Source organism: Vulpes vulpes, chromosome 10 (genome assembly GCF_048418805.1).
Source record: "Vulpes vulpes isolate BD-2025 chromosome 10, VulVul3, whole genome shotgun sequence".
NCBI lineage: Eukaryota > Metazoa > Chordata > Mammalia > Carnivora > Canidae > Vulpes > Vulpes vulpes.
The window spans coordinates 36,864,989-36,887,443 of NC_132789.1; the positions used below are offsets into that span (position 1 = coordinate 36,864,989).

Sequence of the window (22,455 nt, forward strand, 5' to 3'; positions counted from 1 at the left end):
TGGAGTCATGCTTGAGGGATGGGGGTAAACCCAACGTGTCTCAGTACGAGAGCCAGCGCTGTCTCACACTGCAGTATTGCCAACATATTGCATTTGTCAATCAATTGCTCCCGTTTATTCACACGGTCGATTGAATAATCTCTGATATCTTGTCTGATGCTCTACTCTCCAATGCTATGGAGGGAGAAGGGGAAGAGGAACGGAGTGTGTACACGGGGATGAGGATTAGTACTTACTGAGTTCCTGCTATGTGACAAGCACTGGACCAGACACACATTATCTCCCTTCATCCTTATAGTAGGTGACAACTTAGATACTGATATACCCTCTTTGCATGGGAACGTCAGTACCAGAAATCATTAACGAAGGTACCCAAGGTTCAAATAACCAATCACTAGCTGGTTGCCCGAATTCCCAAGAGCACTTCCACATGCTCTCACGTGTGGATACGTAACCATGTGTACACGGGGTTGGCTGCGTATCGTAACAGACGTCAGGTGCCCCGTGAACCGTAGGTACAAAGTATCGTTGAACCTCAAAGGAAGGAAAGATCACAGAAGGCTGAGAGTAGAGAGGACATCCCGGAGGAGGAAAGGAATGGTGTGAGCTGTAAAGAAAGCCGCGAGGGAACCTACAGAAAGAGGATGGGACAGGGCATGAGAGATTCATTTGGTTTCCAAATGAACTTGGGCGGAGCCCAGCTGCCTAATGGCAGTGGAGGTGTCTCATTATGATTGCACAAAGTCAATAAATCAGCAATAAGTAGTTGCCGAATGGCTAGGAGTGTCCTCTCTGTCCTCCAAGTGCTGGATTAGGTCCTGTAGGAATTGGGGTACTTTCAAGACATGTAATTAGTGTACTCTGGCGAAGACTCATTTCTTAAGAATTTCTTGTCATATGTGAAGGAGCTTTAGATATGGAGGGGAGGGTATCACATGGGAAAGGTTGGCCGGCAGGGCCGTGGAAGGCTTCCTAGGGAGGCACCTCTGTGCTGATTATGGCGTATCAGGCAGGCACATCCTATCCTGACTCTTGACCCTGCCGGTGTCCCAGAAACGTCAGCACTAACATGTATGTGCAGCTGAGTCACATAACTGAAGTTTACAAGAAAATGCAAAACCTACATCAGGACATTGTGTCTACAGTTTGCATTGAGAACTATTAGCTATCAGAGGAACTGTGTCGACTTTTTGGCCAAATTGGGAAATTCTTTATTCTTTCCCTGTAATAAAACACATAGGAAGTCCTAGTAAGCGATTGTTACCCGGTGCGCAGGGGAAAGAACGCAGAAGGACACAGTTTGACAAAAACCCTCACCTACAGGTCCCTCACGTACCCCGAGCATTTCCCACGCACAAATACGTCCAGTCACCCAACATCCATCATCTTGTTTAATCTTCATAACCATCTTGTAAAATGGCACTTTTCTCATCTCTTCTTTAGAGATTAAGGAACTGAAGTTTGTGAATATCGGGCAACTTTCCCCAAAATATCAGCTCTCCAAAATTTGGAATCTTGACTTTACCAAGCTCCTAATCTTTCTGTTGTGATGCTCTGAGTACCGACTCTGACCCACCTGCGCATTCGGAACACGAGCAGCAATAAGGCAGACGCGGGTCCTGCCCGAGGGAAACGCGGAGACGAGTGGAAAAAGCGGATATGTGACAGCCTCATAGTCACAGAATTAAATCTTTAACGATAATAGTGATGAATCTACCAACGAGAAGGACACCCCAGCTAGGAGGACGGGAAAAAAGTGTTCTCTGAGCAAACAAGATTTCACCTCCCATCAAGTCCTTGGGACTCGCAAGCGGGGGTGGCTGGAGTTGCAAGGAGCTGGGGTTCCTGGAGACTGTTCAGCGCAGGGAGCCAGGGGGAGAGGGAGCGGGGGGCACGGGACCTGGAGAACGAGCCGCGCTCTGGGCTTTCCTGGCCAGTCACAGAATTTTGAATTAAGTTCCAAATTTAATCTTGAGCCATTAAAGAGTTTTAATTTCAAGAGTGCTTAAGACAGACTGGGGTGTGCAACCTAAAGGGATGACAATAGCCACCAAGTGAGGCATTAGAGCGATCCAGGGAATCTAGCTACAAGGTTCTCGCACCGCCGCTGGGGGTGAGGCTGCTCAGCTACCCCATGGCTAGTGGGAACCACAAGGCGAGGCACGGACAAATATTTTCTCAGTTGTACATGAAGGACTCAGTTGTGCTTCAGGGATAATCAGTGAGTCTGTGCTGATACCCCTGGTCTCAAAGCAAAACGTCTCTCAAAAATGCTCCACTAATTACAAACATATGTAACTGCTGTTTATTCAACCAACGCCCAGAAGAGGTAAATCCAGGAAGCTGTCAAGCTTGTAAATGAATTTAAATGAAGGCATAATTATTGTAGTGACATTTTATCTTTTTAAAGATTTTATTTATTTATTTGAAGAGAGGGAGAACAAGCAGGGGTAGAGACAGAGGCAGAGGCAGAGGGAAAAGCAGACTCTCCATTGAGTGCAGAGACGGACCCAGGGCTCGATCCCAGGACCCCGGGATCATGACCCGAGACAAAATCAAGAGTGGGACGCTTCACTAAATGAGCCACCCAGGCGCCCCTTTCGTGACATTTTCTTTACCAGGAATTATGAAATCATTTTTTTTTAAAGTCTTTTAAATAATAGTTTGGCATTTGTTATTGGAGTAGACTCAGTATAACAAGCTCTGTAGATGTAGTGACCTCGAGAACACCGGTGATCATTGTGCTTTTAATCAAGTATTGTAGCTAAATATTGGTGAGCACCGTGTTTGGCTGGACAATAAGACTGAAGGCTCAGGTGGGGGACCAGAGGCCGAGCACCTGAGAAGATGTGTTTGACGGTTCAGAGAATAGGAAGCTTGGTTAGGCAGGTGTGCAATTCAGGTCCAATACATGACAGTTATGCATTTGGGGAGAGTCCCTTATGAAAAATTAAGGATCTGGTTAGAAAAGAGTCTCAAGAAAAGAATAAGCACAAGACTGTTAGGATACGCTTCAATACACAGCCATTGGTCAGATGGGGCTGTTAAGCTCCCATACGTGGTCAGTCCTAACCGGGATGTGCTGAGTGTCACAGAATCCTCAGATTTCCAAGACCGGGTAAAAATAAATAAATAAATAAATAAATAAATAAATAAATAAATAAAGGAATGTCTCTCATTAATACTATTGATTACATGTTGAAATGGTAATATTTTGGGTCTATTGGTTTAAATTAACTACAATATAAAAATTAACTTCAAAAAAATAAATAATAAATAAATAATAAAATAAAAAATAAAAATTAACTTCGCCAATCTCTTTACTCATTAAAAAATGTTGTCATAAAAAACTTTATATGATAGGCATAGTTCATATCACATTTCTATTACACAATGCTGGAGTAGAGAAAAAGAGTTAGATTATTATTCCCAAGAAATCTGGTTATTTGTAGAAAAAAATTTGAATGATTCCGCATTTATGAGACTTTTTTTAATGTATGGAGAAATTAGAGAGATTGTGTGAGTTATCAGATTGCACTATAATAGATTATAGGATATATAGATTTAAGATTATAAGATTATAATCTTATATATAAGATTTATAATAGATTTAAGGATACATTAGACTTGAACAATAGCAGAAAAATGACTATCCAGTAGCAATTTTTTTATTGCATTAGTATGTAATGTAATCTATGACTAGTGGTGGAATTATTCCAATTTTGTACAAAAACAAAACAAGATTGGATTTTCCCATGAGCTCACTCTTACTAAATTTACTATGTAACGGTGTTAAGGAGAATGTCCTCTGAAGCATATTTAAGAGCAAAGAGATACAGTAGAATTACAGCCAAGCCAGGAGAGTAACAAGGTAACGCACCTAACACAGAGCCAACACTCAATGAATACCTAAGAATTCACTATATTAATGACTGACGATATTATTATTCCTCGGTAACTAAGAAATGTTTTCTGGACTTCTAGATTCATCCAGTCATTCGTTTATTCACTCACCTGGCAAATACCTTAGATGTCGACGGTGATTAGGAGAGGGATGGAATCAAAGCCATGGACCCATTTCCAGGGGGCGTCAGGGAGATTTGTAGGTAAATTTTTAAAAAGGTTTTATTTATTTATTTATTTATTTATTTATTTATTTATTTTTATTTTTATTTATTTATTTATTTTTATATTTATTTATATTTATATTTATTTTTTATTTTTATTTTGTATGTATTCTTATTTATTTATTTATATTTATTTATTTATCTTTATCTTTATTTATATTTATTTATTTATTTTTATTTATTTTTATTGTTTATTTATTTATTATTTTTATTTATTTATTTATTTTTATGTTTATTTATTTGTTTGTTTGTTTACTTATTTATTTATTTGCAAGAGAGAAGGAGATAGAGCACAAGCGGGGAGGAGAGGGAGAAGCACCTGCCCTTGTCAAAGGCTCCATCCCACCTGGGCTCCTGATGCCGCCTGAAGGCAGATGTCTCGCCGGCCGAGCCCCCAGGTGCCCCACGGAGGTGATTTAGCAGCCATGTAACCCACTAGAACATTAATTCAGAAGAGAAACAGGAGCTCGTATCAAGACCCGCCAACGTCATCTTGCTCCTGGTTCCAACTGCCGTTCCTTTACTCGCACGAGTTGCTGAGACTGTATCTAAAACTGGATTCAGCTTGAACTTCTGGCCAAGTGTTCTGTGTGTGTCTGTGTGCGTGTGCATCTCAAAAAGCATTTCCTTTTTTTAGAATTTTTTTTAAAGATTTAATTTATTTATCCATGAGAGACACAGAGAGAGAGGCAGAGACCCAGGCAGAGGGAGAAGCAGGCTCCATGCAGGGAGCTCGACACGGGACTCGATCCCCGGACCCCAGAGCCCCCCAGGGGTCCCTAGAGAAGTGTTTCCGCTGGAACATACGACCTGCAGGAACCCGAACACAAGGTGAGCTGTCGTGAACTCCGCACGTCGGGTAAGCAGCTGGGCAGGAGGCCGACTTGGAGGGTGGGAAGCCACGGCCCCCATCTCCATTCTCCCGGAGCTCTGACCGCCAAATGGTCCTGATCCCGCCGCTCCAGGCCGCTGTCGTCAAGGGCCAGCACCTGTGCTGCGGGGAACAACTTCTCTTTAAAAGGAAGTGATCTTCCCTTTGCACGTCTTGGATCGGGATGAGCGTGCGTTCCCTTAGCGTTGTCCGACCTCCCTCCAAGAACCTTCACTGTCCAGTCACTTAAGACAGAACCTTCCCAGCGCCTTGTGGTCATATCTGCCTCTCCAGCAGGGGCCGCCTTGTGTTCGAAGGGGGCTGACGGGGCTTCAGTGACCCGGCGAAACAGAACGTGCCCCCCTCCGGTGCGTGATTCCAGAAGCAGCACTGATGCTTATAGGGTCACGAGCGTGGCCAGCTCTGTGTTCTGGGTAAAGAAATTAGAAATGGAACTCACCATGCCTTTCCCAAAGCCAGTGTGCGTGTCCGCGTGTGCACATGTGCACACCGTGCCTGGGCCCTGCTTGGATCTGGGGATGCATAATGATCTGGAGAAGCTACCTGGTGAGCAAGCAACCAGTTCTCTGCTCGCGATCGTGCAAAGGCTTTCATTCCAGGGCAAAAATCTGTCTCCAGGGGGTAAGGCTTCCAGAATTTATTTTTCCAAAATTCTCGTTAGCTTCTGTTTTTAACCTGGAGCGGCTTTCAAGGAAGACGGATTCCCCCCTTTGATGCAAAGTCATGGGTCACCAGTAAATAAATAAATAAATAAATAAATAAATAAATAAATAAATAAATAAAATCAGTCTTTGGAGAGAAAGAAGCTAACAAACAAAATAAAGATGAGACGTAATAGCAAATGTATTTTGAATTCAGACATTGGAAGGAAAATAAGAACCATCGCCACAGACAGATGCCGAGGCCGAGTCCACGCTGCCCGTACGCTCCAGGGTGTGCTGTTCGGCCGCCTTGAGGTCTAACCGGGCCGCCCTCGCTGACACTTGCCCGGACCACGATACGGCCTCTGGGTCAGGATCCCGAGATACCACGGGGCTTTGGAAAGGCCGCGCCTTCATCTGCATTTTGCCCAAGATCATGTTTCAGCTCTATTATCACCCAATTTTATGGGAGGGGGGGCGGGGAGGAGAAAAAAAAAACAGTGAAAATGTGGGTTTCTGTGGAGCGGGAGCTGTGCTTCTGTGTTCACAGGCCCAGGAAGAAGTCAGGATGTTTCCTTCTCACTCCTTTCCGGGCGCTGGGTGCGCGGAGGAGAGAATCCGGGAAGCCGGCAATGCAGAGCTCTGGGACTCGGGTGGGCCACGACCAGTCGGGGCCCCAGACACTCACGCCCGCTCGAGCTGCCTCCACATGGAGCTGCGGCCCCAAACCTACAAGAGCCCCAACCGCGCCGCGCCCCCTGGACCCCCAGGAAATCCACCAAAGCTGTATTTGACGTGACTTTTGAAGTCAGAAGCCTCTTCTTGAGGACACAGTCGGTCACCCTGAGACCCTGCAGGTGCACGGGAAACCTGAGGCCCACGTGCCCTGCTCTAGTTCCAGGTGAGGTTTGGGCCCAGATGGTCTTCCTTCTCCTCTGGCCTCTGCTTCTACTTTGGGTTGTTTTCCTTTTTATGATTTTATTTATGTATTTGAGGGGGGGGGGTGCAGGGTGGGGAGGGGCAGAGGGAGAGGGAGAAAGTCTCGAGCAGACTCCCCGCTGATTGCTGAGCCCAATGTGGGCCTTTATCCCATGACCCTGCGGTCGTGACCTGCGCTGAGTGGGACGCCTTCCCTCTGCGCCCCCCGGGCACCCCTGCTTCTCCTTTGCTTTAAGCAGAGGTTCCCCGGTCCGGGGTTTGGCACCACACGGTCGCTGCCAGAGCCGACGGCACGCGGGTCAGCCTCCCTGGCCACGCGGCTCCTTCTGGATCCGGCCTTGCTGCCTGGGCTTAGCCGCACTCAGGAACCTCCGTCCACGCTGCACGACCAACATCAGTGCTGTGACCCACATGGCGCCATCCGACCCCCCCCCCCCCCGCCCGGCGTTGACAGGGCCGATGCTACGGTGCCTGGTCGTGTCCAGGGGCCCCTGAGCCTGCTCCCCGACTGTGCGAGGCCCTGCGCCCTCCTGCCAGGGTAGGCGCTCCGTGGGAACGGGCGGGAATCCGTCTGACTGGTTCCGTGGCATGCTGCAGACCACTGTTTCCCAATCTGCAAGCACATCGGGGCACTCGGGGCGTCACCGAGACGCCCTGGGCGGTGCCGCCGCCCCGGGTTTCCTCATTCCCGTGGGCTTCCTGCCTCTCCTCTCTCCAGCCTCTTCTAACTGTCGCTGCAGCCACATCTGGTTCTTCAGCCCGGCGCCACTTGCAAAAGCTTAGAGGTTCCCGAGCCTTAGGGAGTGTTGGGGGGCAGGAGCTGAGCGGGGTAAGCAGGAGCTCGGCCAGCACGGGGAGCGGGCGGGGCGGCTGCGGGCTCCGTGACCTGGGGTGGAGCGGAAACCTCCCCAAGCCTTGGCTTTTGTTTTGCTTTGCTTTTCCATTGCCAAGGCGAGGATGATAGGACCCGCTCCGCGGAGTTTCTTTGAGATTGAAACAACACACCTGCGGCGTTAGGAACCTTCTCCACTCTTGCTCGGTGCCAGCAGACGCTAGCTGTCGCCAGTGTTCAAAACGTTTTAAGTACTACGACATTTGCTGATGTAAAACCGTCTTCAACCAGACATCAATGCGCGGAAAGCTCTTTAAGATCTTCAAGAAGTAAAGCTCAAGATCTCTAGAAGTCAGTCGTCAGTCTGTCGCAGTGAAGGCTCTCTGACTTCGTCGGGTCGCCTGATCCTCAGTGGAACCTGGTAAGTTGGTTGGTTAGGTTATTATTCTGGTTTTACCCACAAGGAAACCGAGAGACAGAGCTGCTACGTGAGTTGCCCGGGGTCGGAGCGCCTGCCCGTGGCCAGGCTGGAGCTCTGAGCCCGTCACGGTGCTGTAACCGTCGCGGTTCAATGTGAGACACCCTCCCCCCAACCCCTCCCGGCCCGGGTGTCCACGAGAGCAATAATCCCGTCCCTGGAAGCCGGGTGTCAGCCCGTCTGCAAGTTGTTCCTCTCCCCTCAGGGGAAGCCAAGGGGAGGGCGGGTACGTGACTGCATTGGCCGCTGGGCCGCGGCTTGGATGCCTGTGTTCGGGCATCCGGCGATTCACAGGTGAGCAAAGACTCAACAGGCCTGAACCCCTGGGAGTGAAGGAAAACCCAGAGATGAGCCTCGGTCCTAGTGAGCAACGTGGCGAGAGTCGGTTGCGGTGGAGGCTGTGGGAGGAGCAGCCTCGAAGGCTCAGCCTCGGCCCGCGGCACCTGCTCTCCTCCGTGTTCCCCACCTGCTCCTGCGACGTCCGGCCGGCTTTCACCCTATTTTCATTTCTCAGTCAACGTTGATGTCTGAAAACTAATCTGTGATCGTTCAATGTCTTCCGTCAGGCATCCCCACGATGTGGCTGTTTTTTATGACGACCTGTTGTTTGACCTCCAGAACTCTAAATGCTGGTGGCTTCTTCAATCTGGAAAACGAAGCGAATCCTGAAGTGTGGATGAATATTGTAAGTCATCATGCAAAGTCCCAAAGGACATCGCGTAAGGCAGGTTCGTGGTCTCGTGAGAGCAGGGAAGAAATCTCAGATGAGGGACCAGACACACCGTGGGCGACGCTTGCCTGGCTCTGAGAGTCAAGCCAGGGACAGCCTCCCGTTTGGCCAAATAAGCGACGCCTCCCAGTAACAAAAAGCGAAACAGAAGGGGTGGGCGGCTTCAGAGCTTAAACGCGTTAAGAATCTGTATTTTTAAGCCCTTGGGATGACATGTATGACTGCCTTCTACCAAACGGAAAGGGGTCTCGGGAATGCGCGTGACCACGCAGCTTTGCCAGAAGGCTAGGTCGACCCCGCCCGCGGCCCCTGACCCCAGACCTGCCCACAGCAGACAGCGGAGAATGTTCTGCTGATGCCGTGCCAGGGGTTTACGTAGCGAACCGACGGCACAGTTTCCGGGGCCACAGGTTTCAGATCAGTCACCCCAGGAGGTGCGCGCGGCCCGGGTGCCGACCTGGGGAGGCGGCACTGAGCTCATGTCTGTGTTTCCCCTGGGCAGAGCGAGATCATCACCTACAACGGCTACCCCAGCGAGGAGTATGAGGTCACCACGCAGGACGGGTACATCCTCAGCATCAACAGGATCCCGCACGGCCGGGCAGAGGCCGGGAGTGCAGGTAGGCTTGTCCTCTGCGAGAAGGACCGGGGGAGGGGGGCGTGGGCCAGCGGGCTGGTCCTCACACGGTGAGCAGGTCCGGTTCTCTGGAGCCAGGCAAGAACCCGACTCCGAGGGGCGGGGCAGGTCCTGCTGACGGTGAGCAGGCCCAGGGCTCGGGGTGCGGAGGCCCAGGCGGGGCTCACGTTGCTCCCGTGCCTCACCGACTCCTCACGCGAGTGTCCCCGCCTCCCGGAGCATGCACAGCCCCACTTGGCGGGGACTGGCCGGCCACCTGGCGTCTCCTGCACCTGCTCACACAGCAGGCCTCCCCCTGCAGGATGCAACACGTCACATTCGACGGCCTTGACGTGTCTGCGACTTTTCGGGGAAGAACCCTGCAACACTCTCCTACGTTTTCATCTGAGGGACGCAGGTTTGGGGGCAGGAACGAGCGTGGTGTCAGTAAGGCCTGGGTTCTGGGAGGAAGAGATAGCCATGCAAACGCAGAGGAACTGCTGCTTATTTAGGGACACGTAACTGCCACACATGGGGTGAGGGAGCGAGACCAGTAGGCAGAGGAGCTGGGACGGCGGGGCGGTGCATCCCGCGCCCCAACCCCCACACTGGCCCACGTGCAGGCAGCCGAATCTGCTGTTTGACGGGAAGAAACAGGATTTGATCCCGGAGTTTCAGGGAAAAAACTGAGAGTGGGATGGAGGTCGGGGCAGCCGAGGAAGCACGAGACGCCCGGGTGACGCTAGCAGGTCGGGTCCCCGTGCAGGCCCCACACGGCAACGCGCTTACATGGCCCGTGTTCGCTGTTTATCAGAAATTCAGATGAACAGGGCATCCGCGTCTTCGGTTACTCTCGGTCTCCGTTTCACCTGTGTGGGACTTTGTCTCCCTTGAGAAATCTGGCCACACGGGGCGGGGGGGGGGGGGGGGGGCAGGTGGCGGCTGGGAACCCAGAAGGAGGGAGTTTTTCCAGGAAAGGTTTTACTTAAGGAGGGAGAGTTGTGGGGAGGCTCGGAATTAAGGCCCATCCCGTGTATTAAGCAGATTATTCTAAGAGCTTTACACTGATTCACGTCAGGGACCCTCTCAGCGTCCCCAGGACGTCGGTGTCTTGCCGGGGATGGACCGGAGCTCCGTAACCGGCTTGGGGCCACATGCCTAGCAAGCGATGGAATCAGGATTCAAACCCAGCCTGGCTCCAGAGCCCGTCCCTTACGCCCCAAATTATGGTGCCTTTTTGGAAATGTGCGCCCTTGTTCTCCTCGCCTCCCTCAATCCCCTCTCCCATGGGAATAGGGACCCCCGACAGTCGTCACGGGGATGCTGAACGGATCCTGGGGTTCCAAGGTGTCCCATGGGCAGAGGCCGGGGCCTGGGCCGGATGCTCGGCCTGCAGAACGAGTCCGTCCTTGTCCACTTGCTCGCCCTTCCTCCTGCCGGGAAGGGGCGCGGGATTCGGTCGGACGCGATGGTCACCGTGTCTCTGTGAGCAGACCCCGGACAGACGCAAAGACGAGTGCTACTTCTAGTACCCGCTTCAGGCTTGAGTCCTGCCCTGCGCCTTGGAACGGGGCGGCCCTGGGAGGTTCCTAGCGGCCGTGAAGCACTGTTACTGCGTCCATTCAGCGGGGATCCTTCAAGGAGCAGCTCCGGGACACAGGAACCCTGAGGCTGTAGCAGGGCCCTGCGCGCCAAGACACCTGAGCCGCCTGCCCTCCCCCCTGTCCGCCTCCTTCCAGGTCCCCGGCCCGTTGTCTACCTGCAGCACGCCTTGTTTGCCGACAACGCCTCCTGGCTTGAGAATTATGCCAACGGCAGCCTTGGGTTCCTTCTCGCAGACGCGGGTTATGACGTCTGGATGGGAAACAGTCGGGGGAACACTTGGTCGAGGAGACACAGAACGCTCTCAGCAACCGAGGAAAAATTCTGGGCCTTCAGGTAAACTGAATCTAAGACGCATCACGGGGAAAGTTGGAGACCGTTCCTTGGCGTGCATGATGCCAACGATACCTCTCACCTCGGGAGTCACCTGGGTCCTTGCGGTTTCTACGAGGAGCTCCGAGCAGAGGCATAGCGGGAGGTCTGATTTCTCCGACCCTCCCACCAGCGGGTACATCGCGGTAACAGGGTGATTTTAACACCCGGTTCACCCCGGTAGGATGTGTGGGCACGTCCTGGGGGGTGGTTCTGGGGATTCCGTGACCGGGCGTGCACCCGTTGGCCAACGTGTGCTGAGCGTGTCCGCCGGGCCAGCACTCGAGCGTGAGCGAGGTACCCGGCCTTGCGAGGCCTGCATTCATCCTGCTGCTGCCGCGAGTCTCCTCCTGGCCAGCTGGTCAGCGTGCCAGCCCGGGTTTTATTAAGAGAAGCCCCGGTGGAGACGGTATCGGACGCTGTTTTCAGGGCAACTCCAGCATGAGGCCTTTAAAACCTCACTCACGGGCCACAGAGAACCATCTTCTCACATGCTACCTGCTTCTTTTTTTTATTTTTAAGGTTTTATTTATTTACTTGACAGAGGATGAGAGACGGGGTGCATGAGCACAAGCACCCAGAGCAACAGGCCGAAGGGGAGGGAGACGGAGAGGGAGAAGCAGGCTCCCGGCTGAGCAGGGACCCTCGCCATGCAGGGCCCCATCCCAGGACCTGGGGCCGGGACCCCATTCACAGGCAGACTGTTAACGGGGCCACCTAGGCGCCCGCTGCTACTCCTGCTGCTGCTAGTGAACACGGGGTCATGGAGGGCAGGCCTCCCTCCGGCCCCTGCCCCCCGCAAGGCTAAGGCCCTGTTTGCAAGCCTGCGCCGGCACATTCCTGCCACACTGAGGGGGCACCCGGCTCCCACTGACAGGCTGGGGACGAAGGGGTGGTTAGGGCCTGAGCTTTCAGGCAGCGGCAAACATCAGGGACTAGTTGGTGACACTGGCCTTCGGCCAGAGCTCAGGGCTTGTTTACTATAAGGCATCACGAGGATGCGCTCACACTCGGGCACGTCAGCCCACGGATTTCCTCGCACGTTCTTGTAACAAAGCACCAGCACGGGGGGCCCGGCCCTACTAAACAGCACATGGGTCTTTCTGTTGTCCTGCATGCTGCCGGCCGAGCTGCTGCTGTGCGGCCTGGTGCACATGGGACAGATCTTGACAGCGGAGGAGGCATCGGTGACAGGTGCACCTGCTGCGGCGCCTGCCGTTGGTCCCCACGGCTGCCCTGCCCTGGCGCAGGCTTCGTTAGAAACAAGCAAACTGGAGCTCAGGGCATTCGCTAATCTGCCACGAGTTCCTCAGCTGCAGCGGGTTACGATGGCTGAGTGCGAAACAGCCTGAAGATCTTGAGGTGGCCCGTGGGGGGTTGCAGGAGAAGCGGGCAAGGCAGATGGGGACGGGCAGGGGGAGAAGGGAAGGAGGGGGCGGGACTGGCCTTGAGGCCGTGCACGTGCCCGGAAATCAGTCCTGTCGCCTTCCAGCCTGTACGTCACTGGGTGAATAATGAGGTGCACAGCGGTGACGGCCACGGAACCCCGCAGGCAAGAAATAAAGTGAGCACGTGCGCGAGTCCTGACCTAGGGCACCAGGGTGTCCAAGCCCCCGTTTTATTTTGCAGTTTCGACGAGATGGCCAGATACGACCTTCCAGGAATAATAGACTTCATCGTAAACAAAACGGGGCAGCAGAAGCTGTACTTCATCGGACACTCCCTGGGCACCACGATAGGTATGTGCACAGAGGGCAGTGTCTTGCGAGGGACGGAGCCTCGTGGCGGGTCGCGCTCAGACGGCAGCAGAGTCGCCGCCACGTAGTCTGCTCTCAGTTTCCCCATCCTGGGCGGGACACGTTGTCCTGCGGCCCTATGGGGTGGTGTCCTCGGATTCAAGGCGGCATGTAGGCCAAGTTGCTCCTCCATTTCCGGTCACAGCAGTGTGTTGGCCCCACCATGTGATCTCCACGTGCCCCAGATCCAAAGAAGTGTTCCCAGAGAGTGAGTTTCTAGGCCCCCCACGCTGAGCTGGGAAGGTGCGGCCTCGTGACGTGAAATACCCCCAGAGAGTGATGAGTCCCTTCCTGCGAAACCGCGCAAGAGTCTGCAAAAAGTGGACAGCATTGTCACGGCAGAGTCCCTACGGCCATTGTCATTGACGGCAGACGTGCATTTATCAGCACTTGACAGCGACAGGCTGTTTCCACGTGGAACAGGCAGTGAGCGTCGCAGGACATAAGCCGCAAAGGACATCAAAGATCTAGAGGGAGACAGACAGACAGAAGTGTGCCGCGGACGGGCAGCCACTCTCCTACCCTGGCCAACAGGCCCTGCACCGACGGAGCGTCAGCGCAATTCTGCGGCACCTTCCACCCCTGGAGGAGGAAACAGACACACGGCACTGATGGAAGGCCGTCGGCGTCACCGCTCAGGGCGGGTGCTGGGCCCGCGGCCGGGCAGGGATGGCCTGAGCGGCCCGAGAGGCGTGGGCAGGACGCCCGTGGGCTCCCACCCGGTCTGCAGAGAACAGGACGCACCCGAGCAGCCTTGCTCCGCACCGCCTGGGCCTGCGAGCGTCCAGAGAGCTTCCTCCGCGCCCTGGGCAGAGCAACGTCTGTTACATGGGCAGGACCCTCTGTGGGCAAGACATCAGCAGCCCAGACTCCCGCTGCCCACCAGTCCGCGTGGGCACGGAAGGGCTCGGGTCTACACGCCTCCAAAGCTGTCCTAGGAGAAGTCCTCTAGCAGCTGCGCGGCCCTCAACACCCTCAGTTTGCTTTCTGGCCACAATGGTTTCAGTGGTTCTACGAGAACGTCAGAGAAAAGTCTGCTATGGCGGCATGCACACCCCATGCACACCCCGGTGTACACCCCTGTGCACATGCACACCCCCACACACACACCCAGGCACACAGCCATGAACACTCCCATGCACACCCCCCATGCATGCCCCTATGCACACCCCTGTGCACACCCCCATGCTCACCCCCGTGCATGTGCACTCCCCACACACACCTCCATGCACACTGCCATGAACACTCCCATGCACACCGCCATGCACACCCCCATGCACACACCCCCACACACCCCCATGCATACCCCTATGCATACCCCCATGCATACCCTCATGCATACCCCTGTGCATATCCCCATGCACACACCCCCTGTGCACACCCCCATGCATACCCTCATGCATACCCCTGTGCACACCCCCATGCACACACCCCCATGCACACCCCCTGTACACACCCACGCACAACCCATGCACACCCCCACGCATACCCCTGTGCACACCCACACACACCCCCATGCATACCCCTCTGCACACCCACACACACCCCCATGCATACCCCTGTGCACACCCACACACACCCCCACGCATACCCCTGTGCACACCCACACACACCCCCACGCATACCCCTGTGCACACCCACACACACCCCCATGCATACCCCTGTGCACACCCACACACACCCTTGTGCACGCACACACCTCCACACACACCCCTGTGCACACCCTCGTGCACACACATGCACACACGCACACAGTGGGGGGGCCCAGGAAGGCCTCTCAGGGAACCCAAATACACAGATGCCCCAGATGCTTTCCCCTGCAGCGCGCTGGTCTCCACCCCCATCCTCACAGGGCAGGAGGTGCGTGCTCTGCTGTTGCTGACAGGTGAGAGTGAGTGCAGGCAGCCTTGGCAGGACCAGCGAGGGAGGAGGGACACCAGCGGAGACTCTGGAGGGGGGCAAGCACCCCGTGCAGCCCCGAGAGGGATGGCATCCCCTGCACTGTGAGGAAAATCAGTGGGGAGTAACTGGATGAGGCTGCACGAAGAGCTGATGGGTGCACCTCCGGGAGCCGATGGTTCGCTCCTGGGAGCTCTGTGCCGGTGCTGCGGGTGCCCTTACGTGGGGGGAGGCTCCCCAGGGCTCCGGTGGCAGCCCCGCCGCGGGCCCTCCCTCCTCCGGCAACTTCATTGTCCAGAATTCAAGAAAAAATGGATGCTTTGAGAGCAAGGAGGAAGGAAGGCAGGTTGTCGTTGCAGGGCAATGCAGAAGCAGGCCCCAGGTCACCCGTGGGGTCGCAGCAACAGGACAAGACGTCACAGCACAGCCCCCTTTGGTCGGAGGGACGCTGCCTCGGTATTTCGGATTTTTACGAGATCGTCTTGTCTCCTGTTCTCTTAGGGTTTGTGGCCTTTTCCAGCATGCCTGAGCTGGCACGGAGAATCAGAATGAATTTTGCCCTGGGTCCCGTGGTCTCATTCAAATACCCCACGGGCATTTTTACCAGTTTTTTTCTACTTCCGAATTCCATAATCAAGGTAGGCTCCTCATTTTCGCCAAAACCTATCTGAGGATCCCATTCTGGGTTGTCGACCCTTGTTATTTTAAGACTGATCACACAGTGAACGTAGGAAAGTAGGAAATTCACATGAAATCTGTAGAAACCAGACTCTGTGACTGCGTGCCGTGTGTGTGTGCGTCCGTGTGCGCGTGCGTGTCTGTACCCACGTGCATGGCCACAAGTCCCGTAAACACATCATTATCCTCAGCCGTGAATGGACCCGAGCATCTAGCGGGTGCTGAGCTGGTGCTGGGTCAGTGCAAAGTCTCCTCACAGGTTACCTGGCTTCCTTCTCGATCCCCCGGGCGGGTCGATTGGTTACAATGCCCAAGGGGAAGCACAATTTCCAAGCTCCGTGTGGTCCCGGAGGTCTCGGACTCCGATGTCAGATAAGCCCGAATAACAGGGCCTCCCACCGGGGAGCTTGCTTTAGTTTCCAGAGACCTACACGCCTTCCAGCTCGATTATCCATCCCAGTATCGACCGGTTATTTTCCAAGGGTCGAAAAAGTAGTTTGGTGGCTGATTGACCCATCGAAAGTTTTTTTTTGTTTGTTTCTTTGCTTTATGTTTCTCTAACAATGCCATTGCCACAACACACATGGTATTTTGGCCAAAATTGCCCCTTAAACTTGTTGGCTAAAATGGATTTGGGCCAAAATGAAGTCAAGGAGACCGATAAAGTTTTCACGGTGATTCGTATATAAAAGGAGGCCCTGCACTGAGGGGGGCACTTGACAGGATGAGCACTGGGTGTTATTCTATAGGTTGGCAAATTGAACACCAATAAAAAATAAATTTATATAAATAAATAAATAAATAAATAAATAAATAAATAAATAAATAAAATAAAATAAAACGAGGCCTGGTTTAGGGTGACATGACGGGAATGGGAAGAAACACCATCTGAGAGCTGACGCCAGGGTGACTTTCCGTGGAGCCTGATGGTGGGTTTCAGAAATTCTGTGCCGTTTACTGCAAGCTTAGTGGGGCAGGCTCCCTTCTGTGTGGCTGATAGTCCTGTCGCAAAGCGTGTTGACATCAGCTGGTTTGGGACACTCTCCACATTGGAGCAGAGTCGAGCAGACAAATTAGTGACATTAAATCCTGGGTTGGACACATCTACCTCCACGTGCATCATTTTGCATACGTACTGCTTTGCAGGCGGAGGTGGGGGCTGAGGCTTCTCTCGGTTTCACGGTCCCTGTCCTCCAATTTCCCGCCTCCCTGAGCCCTAGTCCCTGACCCCTGCCACCACCTCAGGTCTGGGGCCCCTGAAGCTCCAGTCCTCCCAGCAGAGACCCCACCCAAGCCCTGTAAGTCTGCACCGTGCCGCCTCCCGTGACATCCAGCGTTTTCCGTCTGGGGTCCCAACCTTCAGGATGCCATGCTCCGCGCTCTGGCTTGAGAGCTGGCTCTGGTGGGACGCGGCTGAAACGATGGTGTTTCCAGGAAAACCGCGCTCTCCCTTCCTAGTCAAGGCGGTGTTTGGCCTTAACGGGGAAATTGCTCTAGTTTTCTGGCCAATGAATGAGAAATCAGAAACATAGGGAGTTACTGATTGCACGTGATGGGGGAGCTTCACCGTGGAGAGTGGACTTGAGTCCAAGATCCTTAGGGCAGGGCCGTCTCTTCCAAATCGTGCTTGTTGATCTTCCCTGGATAGAGACGCCTTCCTAGCTAGTATCTCCCCCCCTTCCCCGGGGACTTGTCTCCTTGACGGAAACAGCAAAGACAAATGCAAGTAGATGTCCAAGGACCCTTACTCCTGGGGGGGCAGGGAATGTCAACGGGTCCGAAAACAGCTCTTGAGATGCTAATTATTGTTTATTTTTACAGAGATTTTTCGGTACCAAAGGTTTCTTTCTAAAGACGGGGAAGGTACCTTCCATCAGAATCTGCAACAATAAAATATTGTGGGTGATTTGTAGTGAATTTATGTCCTTATGGGCCGGATCCAACAAGAAGAACATGAATACGGTACGTATGATGGTGATGGGAGCATCTGAGGCTTTAAGAGGTTCCAGCTTTCCTTCGACTCACTTTGATGCAGCTGTTACGCCGTGTAAACAAATGCGGTGTAGACACGCACGCTGTGCGTAGGTCGAGAATTCGATGGACCGTGACTGTGAAGGGCGGGTTGGTGGCTTCATCCTGCCACCCTTTGTCATAGGTGGGGAAGCCGATGTCCCTGCGTGGGTGGGACTTCCATACGTTCACTCTCGGCCACCATTACGAGGGTCAATTGGATTTTGCCACCAGCCTAGTGCATTAAAAAAAAAAAAAAAATCCTAGAAAAGAAAAAAAGTGCAGACAAGCATTGCACATATTTCCCGCGGCCTCATGCGCTGGGGGGGACTTTGGCCTCTGATAAAATGCCTCACTTACCCTGGAAAGCAGGAGGCAGGATGGAGTGGAGACAGACGCTTCCCCACAAAAGAGGAGCAGGTGGGTTCATCAAGTCTCCCGTGGGGGGACTTCCGGGCGCAGGACTTGGGGTCTGCACCTGCTGAGCATTTCCTGGGCGGCCCACTCGGCCCCAGATACGCTTCTTCAAAAGCGGATCCTTTTAGCAGCTCCCTTGATCGCTTTTGCGCCACGGGAACCGAGGACGTGTCACTTTTCTTCCGCAAGATCGTGTCTTATCCTCGCAAAAGCTGGACACGGGATGATCTTGGGGATGTTCGTTTAGCAGGCGAAAGTACGGAACGCGCGGGTGTCAGATCCCTGGGCCAAGGTGCCAAAGCTGGTCACTGACAGGGTCCTGTCCTGACATAGCGGGGTTGCCCCACGGGTCGGAGACGGACGGCGTGCACCAGGTCCCCACACGCCGGCCACACCTGCTCTCAGCCAGCCCGTTCGTTGCCCACATTCCGGCGCCTGGTGTGAATTGTGACTCACCTGGGGGCCTTTGCCTTGTCGTGTCCCGACCCCCAGCATTGGCCGCTGCACCTTCGCTCAGTCGCTCTCTGCTTCCCGCTCTGGGTAGCTGCTGCTATGCCGCGTCTTCTTTCCCTTCAGAGCCGAATGGACGTGTACATGTCCCACGCGCCCACCGGATCGTCAATACAGAACATACTGCATATAAAACAGGTAGGGTCCTCGCCACAGGAGAGGCCGCTGATGTCAGCACCTCCGAACAGAGGGAGTCAGCAGCCCCACCCTCGGAGGCTGCGAGGCGGCTTCTAGGGTGTCTTTGTCACCATCTCTGGTTTGGTTTCCCCAAATTTTAAGGGAAAGGAGAAGGGATGGTGCAGACCAGGCAGGAGACATAGGTGAGCCCTCCGTTAAGGTCGGAGCTTGTCAAACAGACCCCGAGCTGAAGCAAGAGGTGACCCGGGAAGGCATCAGATGGAAACTTCCCCAGAGAGCATCATCCTGCGCCTGAGGCCCCCTGAGGGGGTCTTGGTTTTCCGTTAGCTGCTCCTCCAAACCAAGGGAGATGCCCCCCACCGCCCGCTGGCCACGTGCGTCTGGTGGTAAAAGTGGATACATGTCCCTCTGCTGATCCAGCGGCTCCGCTGCACGGTGGTTGTCTAAGATCTGCTGTTAGCAACTGTGATTCTTATTCTGATGATTTTTGCAAAAAAAAAAAACAAACATGTATTTCAGCTTTATGGATCTGATGAATTCAGAGCTTATGACTGGGGAAGTGAAGCTGAGAACATGCATCACTACAATCAGGTGAGCTGGGGATTTTGAGACATTATAATAAGGAATTATTGGAGAGTGGGGGGCACCTGGGGGGCTCCGGGGTTGAGCGTCTGCCCTCGGCTCAGGGCGTGACCCCGGGGTCCGGAGATCGAGTCCCGCGTCAGGCTCCCAGCATGGAGCCTGCTTCTCCCTCTGCCTGGGTCTCTGCCTCTCTCTGTGTGTCTCTCGTGAATAAATAAATAAAATCTTTTTTAAAAAATAAATTATTGGACAGTGAAAAGAATCCTACCTGTAATTGGTGGCATTCTCATTGATCGATAGAGCTTTTTAAAAAATGACTAATTTAAATATGCACTCATTGTAAAAAAGAAAAATCTAAAAATAAGTAGAATAGAAACAAAAGAAGCATATCCTAAGGGACGTGAATAATTTATAATCCCTCCACCCAAAGCACACTGGATGTATCAATATTTTACTGCATTTATTCCAATCTTCTCAGTGTGGCTGCTTTCACACAATTTTTATTTATTTTTATTTTTTTTTCCGCACAATTTTTAATCTTGCTTCTTCGATTACAGTTACGGCAGGACCCAGCCATGCTACTGAGCTGGGTTTTAGCATGCTTTTGTTGACTGTGTAATAATGAAAATTGTTTTATGAAAATCTATTAAAAATGTACAGAGAAAATGAATATCCAGTTCTTGGCACCAACAGAAAAAAAATAGGCTCCCATGAAAATTAAAGGAATATTATGCACCCATGAAAAGTCGAGCTTTCAGCATCTTTTCTCCGCTCTGATTTTTCACACCAGGATTTGTAGACTCCGCCTCCTGGGCCTGGGATTAATCCTGTTGCCACCATTTTTTCCCTTGAAGTCAGGAGCTGGGCTTCTCAATATGTACTGAACACATTAAATTCATCTTTTCCATTGTTTTCCCAGGCGGGTACATTGTTTTCCCAGGCGGGTACATGAGGTCAATTGACCCCAAATGTGGGTCAATTAAGTTGTTTCTGAGCATCAAATCAGCCAACCAGACCCGTCGATTTCTCACGAAGGGACTGAATTGTTAGACAAATAACTCTTCCAGCCCTTGAGACGACCGAGAGAACCAGGGATATTATTATCCTTTTTTACACTTACGGTACGATTTACATACAATAAAATGCCCTGATTTTCCAAATCGATGAGTTTCAAGAAAGACGGTGTTCGCGTGACAGTGCCACCGCTGGGACAGGGCCATTGTCAGCCCCCGACAGGGTCCCCTGCCCCGCACACCGGGCTGTTCACGGACACACGTGTCCGCAAGCGCTCAGCTCGGGGCCAGGAGGAGAAAGGGAGAGAACAGCAGGCGCAGCAAGGCCTGTTGGAGGGTTGCCGTCGGGAAGTGGAGGAGGCCGTCGCTTCAGGAGGCGCGCACCCCCCTCAGGGCGACCTGGGCCCGCTTCCCGACGCTTCCTGGCCCTTCCGTCCACGAGAGAGCGAGGCAAAGCGTCCCACGCACCCTTGGACCCGGGCGGTCGGCGTGTCCCCTGGCTCCGTGGAGGGAAGGACGGAGGTGCCTGGGTGCCCAGGTCCCCGCCCAGGTCTCCGAGCAGGACTCGGTCGCCGGAAGCCGCTCTCCCTGATCTCCGTGATCTCCATGCTCTCCTGGCCCCGCGAGCCCCGAGGAGCAGCCTGGGCTGGGGCCGGGCCCTCCTCACCTGGCTGCAGACCTGGCACACCCAGGACCCTCGCCTGCTGCGTGGCTGACATTCCCCACGTCCCTTCACGCGGTCCAAGAGCCCCCGGCCCGTCTCCTTCCTTCCTCTCCCAGAAAACGGAGGCCCGCGACTGTTCCGGTGTGCCTGCCACCCCCCCCACCGGCCTACCCCCCCCCACCCCTGCTGCTGCTTCTGAAACACGGGCACCTGCCGTCACCCTGCGAGTCCATCACGCGTCCCTCGTCACCCACCCTCTGCCTTTGATCAGCGTTCCTGATGCGTGCGGGGCCAGGCGAGCGTCCCCACCTCCTGGGGGCCCCACACTGGGCCCCGGGGCTTCCTCTTTCCGCTGCAGCTGCTTATGTGAGTCGCCGAACCCAGGGCCTGGCTCTCACCTGCAGGTGTTTGCCCTGGGGGTCCCAACCCTCCCAGATCCCAACCGTCCACGTGGGGTGGCCATCCGCGTCCCCAACCCAGACGTCCCCTTCTGGACGGCCTCCCTCGTCCCCGCCCCGCCGGCACGCACTGCTTTCTGCTAATTGTCAGCCCGCCTCTGACACTTCTCCCTTGGAGGTCGTAAGCCACCCCGATGTCCGACGGCGTCAATCGTCCCTTCTCCGGGCCACCGCCATGCCCGTCTACCTTGTCCAGGGTCCGCCTCCAGCTGGCCCTTCCTCCCTCCGGCGTCCCGGGCTCACGGCCCCGCAGTCATCCCAAGACTGAGCTCTGAGAAAGACCCTGCCCCCTGCCCCTGGCTTCCGAAGGATGTCCAAGCACCTGGGCCTGGGGTGTGGACCTTGCCTGTCTCCAATCCTAGATCGACGCCGTCTGGCTCAGAGTTCCTTCCCTGGGTTCCCGGGACGCCCTGCCTTCCCGAGCGTGCTGTTCATGCCTTTGCCACCTGCCGGGAAGCCCTCCCACTGCATCCCTATCCGGCAAAGTCCCACGGTCCCTCAAGGGTCATTTCGAGCAACTCCTTTCACACTAAGCCAGAAGTCGCTTCTTCTTAGCCCACCTCCCGTGGTTTGGGGGCAGCGTCCTGTGGCCCTTGACGCACGCTGCTTTGTAGGCGAGTGTTTGTCAATCGCCCCCTTGAAGATAGGGACCATTGAAGGTGCTCTTTCTCCTTCCCTCGGGGCTCACCCGCGGCCTCCCCGGCTACGTGGGGAGCCTTCTCTCACGGACGCTCCTTCTCTCTCCCGTAGAGCCGTCCCCCGCTCTACAACCTGAGTGCCATGAAGGTGCCTACTGCCATATGGGCCGGTGGCAATGACGTCCTTGTGACCCTCCAGGATGTGGCCAGGACAATCCCCCAAATCAGGAACCTTCGGTACTTCGACCTCTTGCCCGACTGGAACCACTTCGACTTCATCTGGGGCCTGGATGCGCCGCGACGAGTCTACAGTAAGATCATAGAGCTGATGCAGTCGGACTCCTGACGCGGCGCACCTGCTTCTCGGCTACAAGTCGCCGGCGAGCCTATGGAGGCCCCAGGAAGGGGCTGGTCAGCTGTGAG

General features: G+C 54.1%; 1 protein-coding gene across 1 annotated transcript; it reads left to right on the forward strand.

The window, feature by feature from the left end:
• The first annotated feature begins 7,475 nt into the window (after positions 1-7,475).
• LIPN (lipase family member N) lies at positions 7,476-22,416 on the forward strand. The gene is made up of 10 exons (XM_026014814.2): positions 7,476-7,852; positions 8,476-8,594; positions 9,142-9,259; positions 10,995-11,193; positions 12,859-12,968; positions 15,426-15,562; positions 17,424-17,564; positions 18,606-18,677; positions 19,197-19,268; positions 22,145-22,416. The coding sequence occupies exons 2-10, from the start codon at positions 8,487-8,489 to the stop codon at positions 22,376-22,378; spliced, it is 1,191 nt and encodes a 396-aa protein (XP_025870599.1). The 5' UTR covers positions 7,476-7,852; positions 8,476-8,486; the 3' UTR covers positions 22,379-22,416.
• The last annotated feature ends 39 nt before the right edge of the window (positions 22,417-22,455 follow it).

Excerpts from the sequence above, each read along its gene's own strand:
- LIPN (XM_026014814.2), top strand. The coding sequence starts at position 8,487 with ATGTGGCTGTTTTTTATGACGACCTGTTGTTTGACCTCCAGAACTCTA. Across the intron at positions 12,969-15,425 it reads CTCCCTGGGCACCACGATAG|GGTTTGTGGCCTTTTCCAGC; the intron begins GTATGTGCACAG and ends CTGTTCTCTTAG. Across the intron at positions 15,563-17,423 it reads TTCCGAATTCCATAATCAAG|AGATTTTTCGGTACCAAAGG; the intron begins GTAGGCTCCTCA and ends TTATTTTTACAG.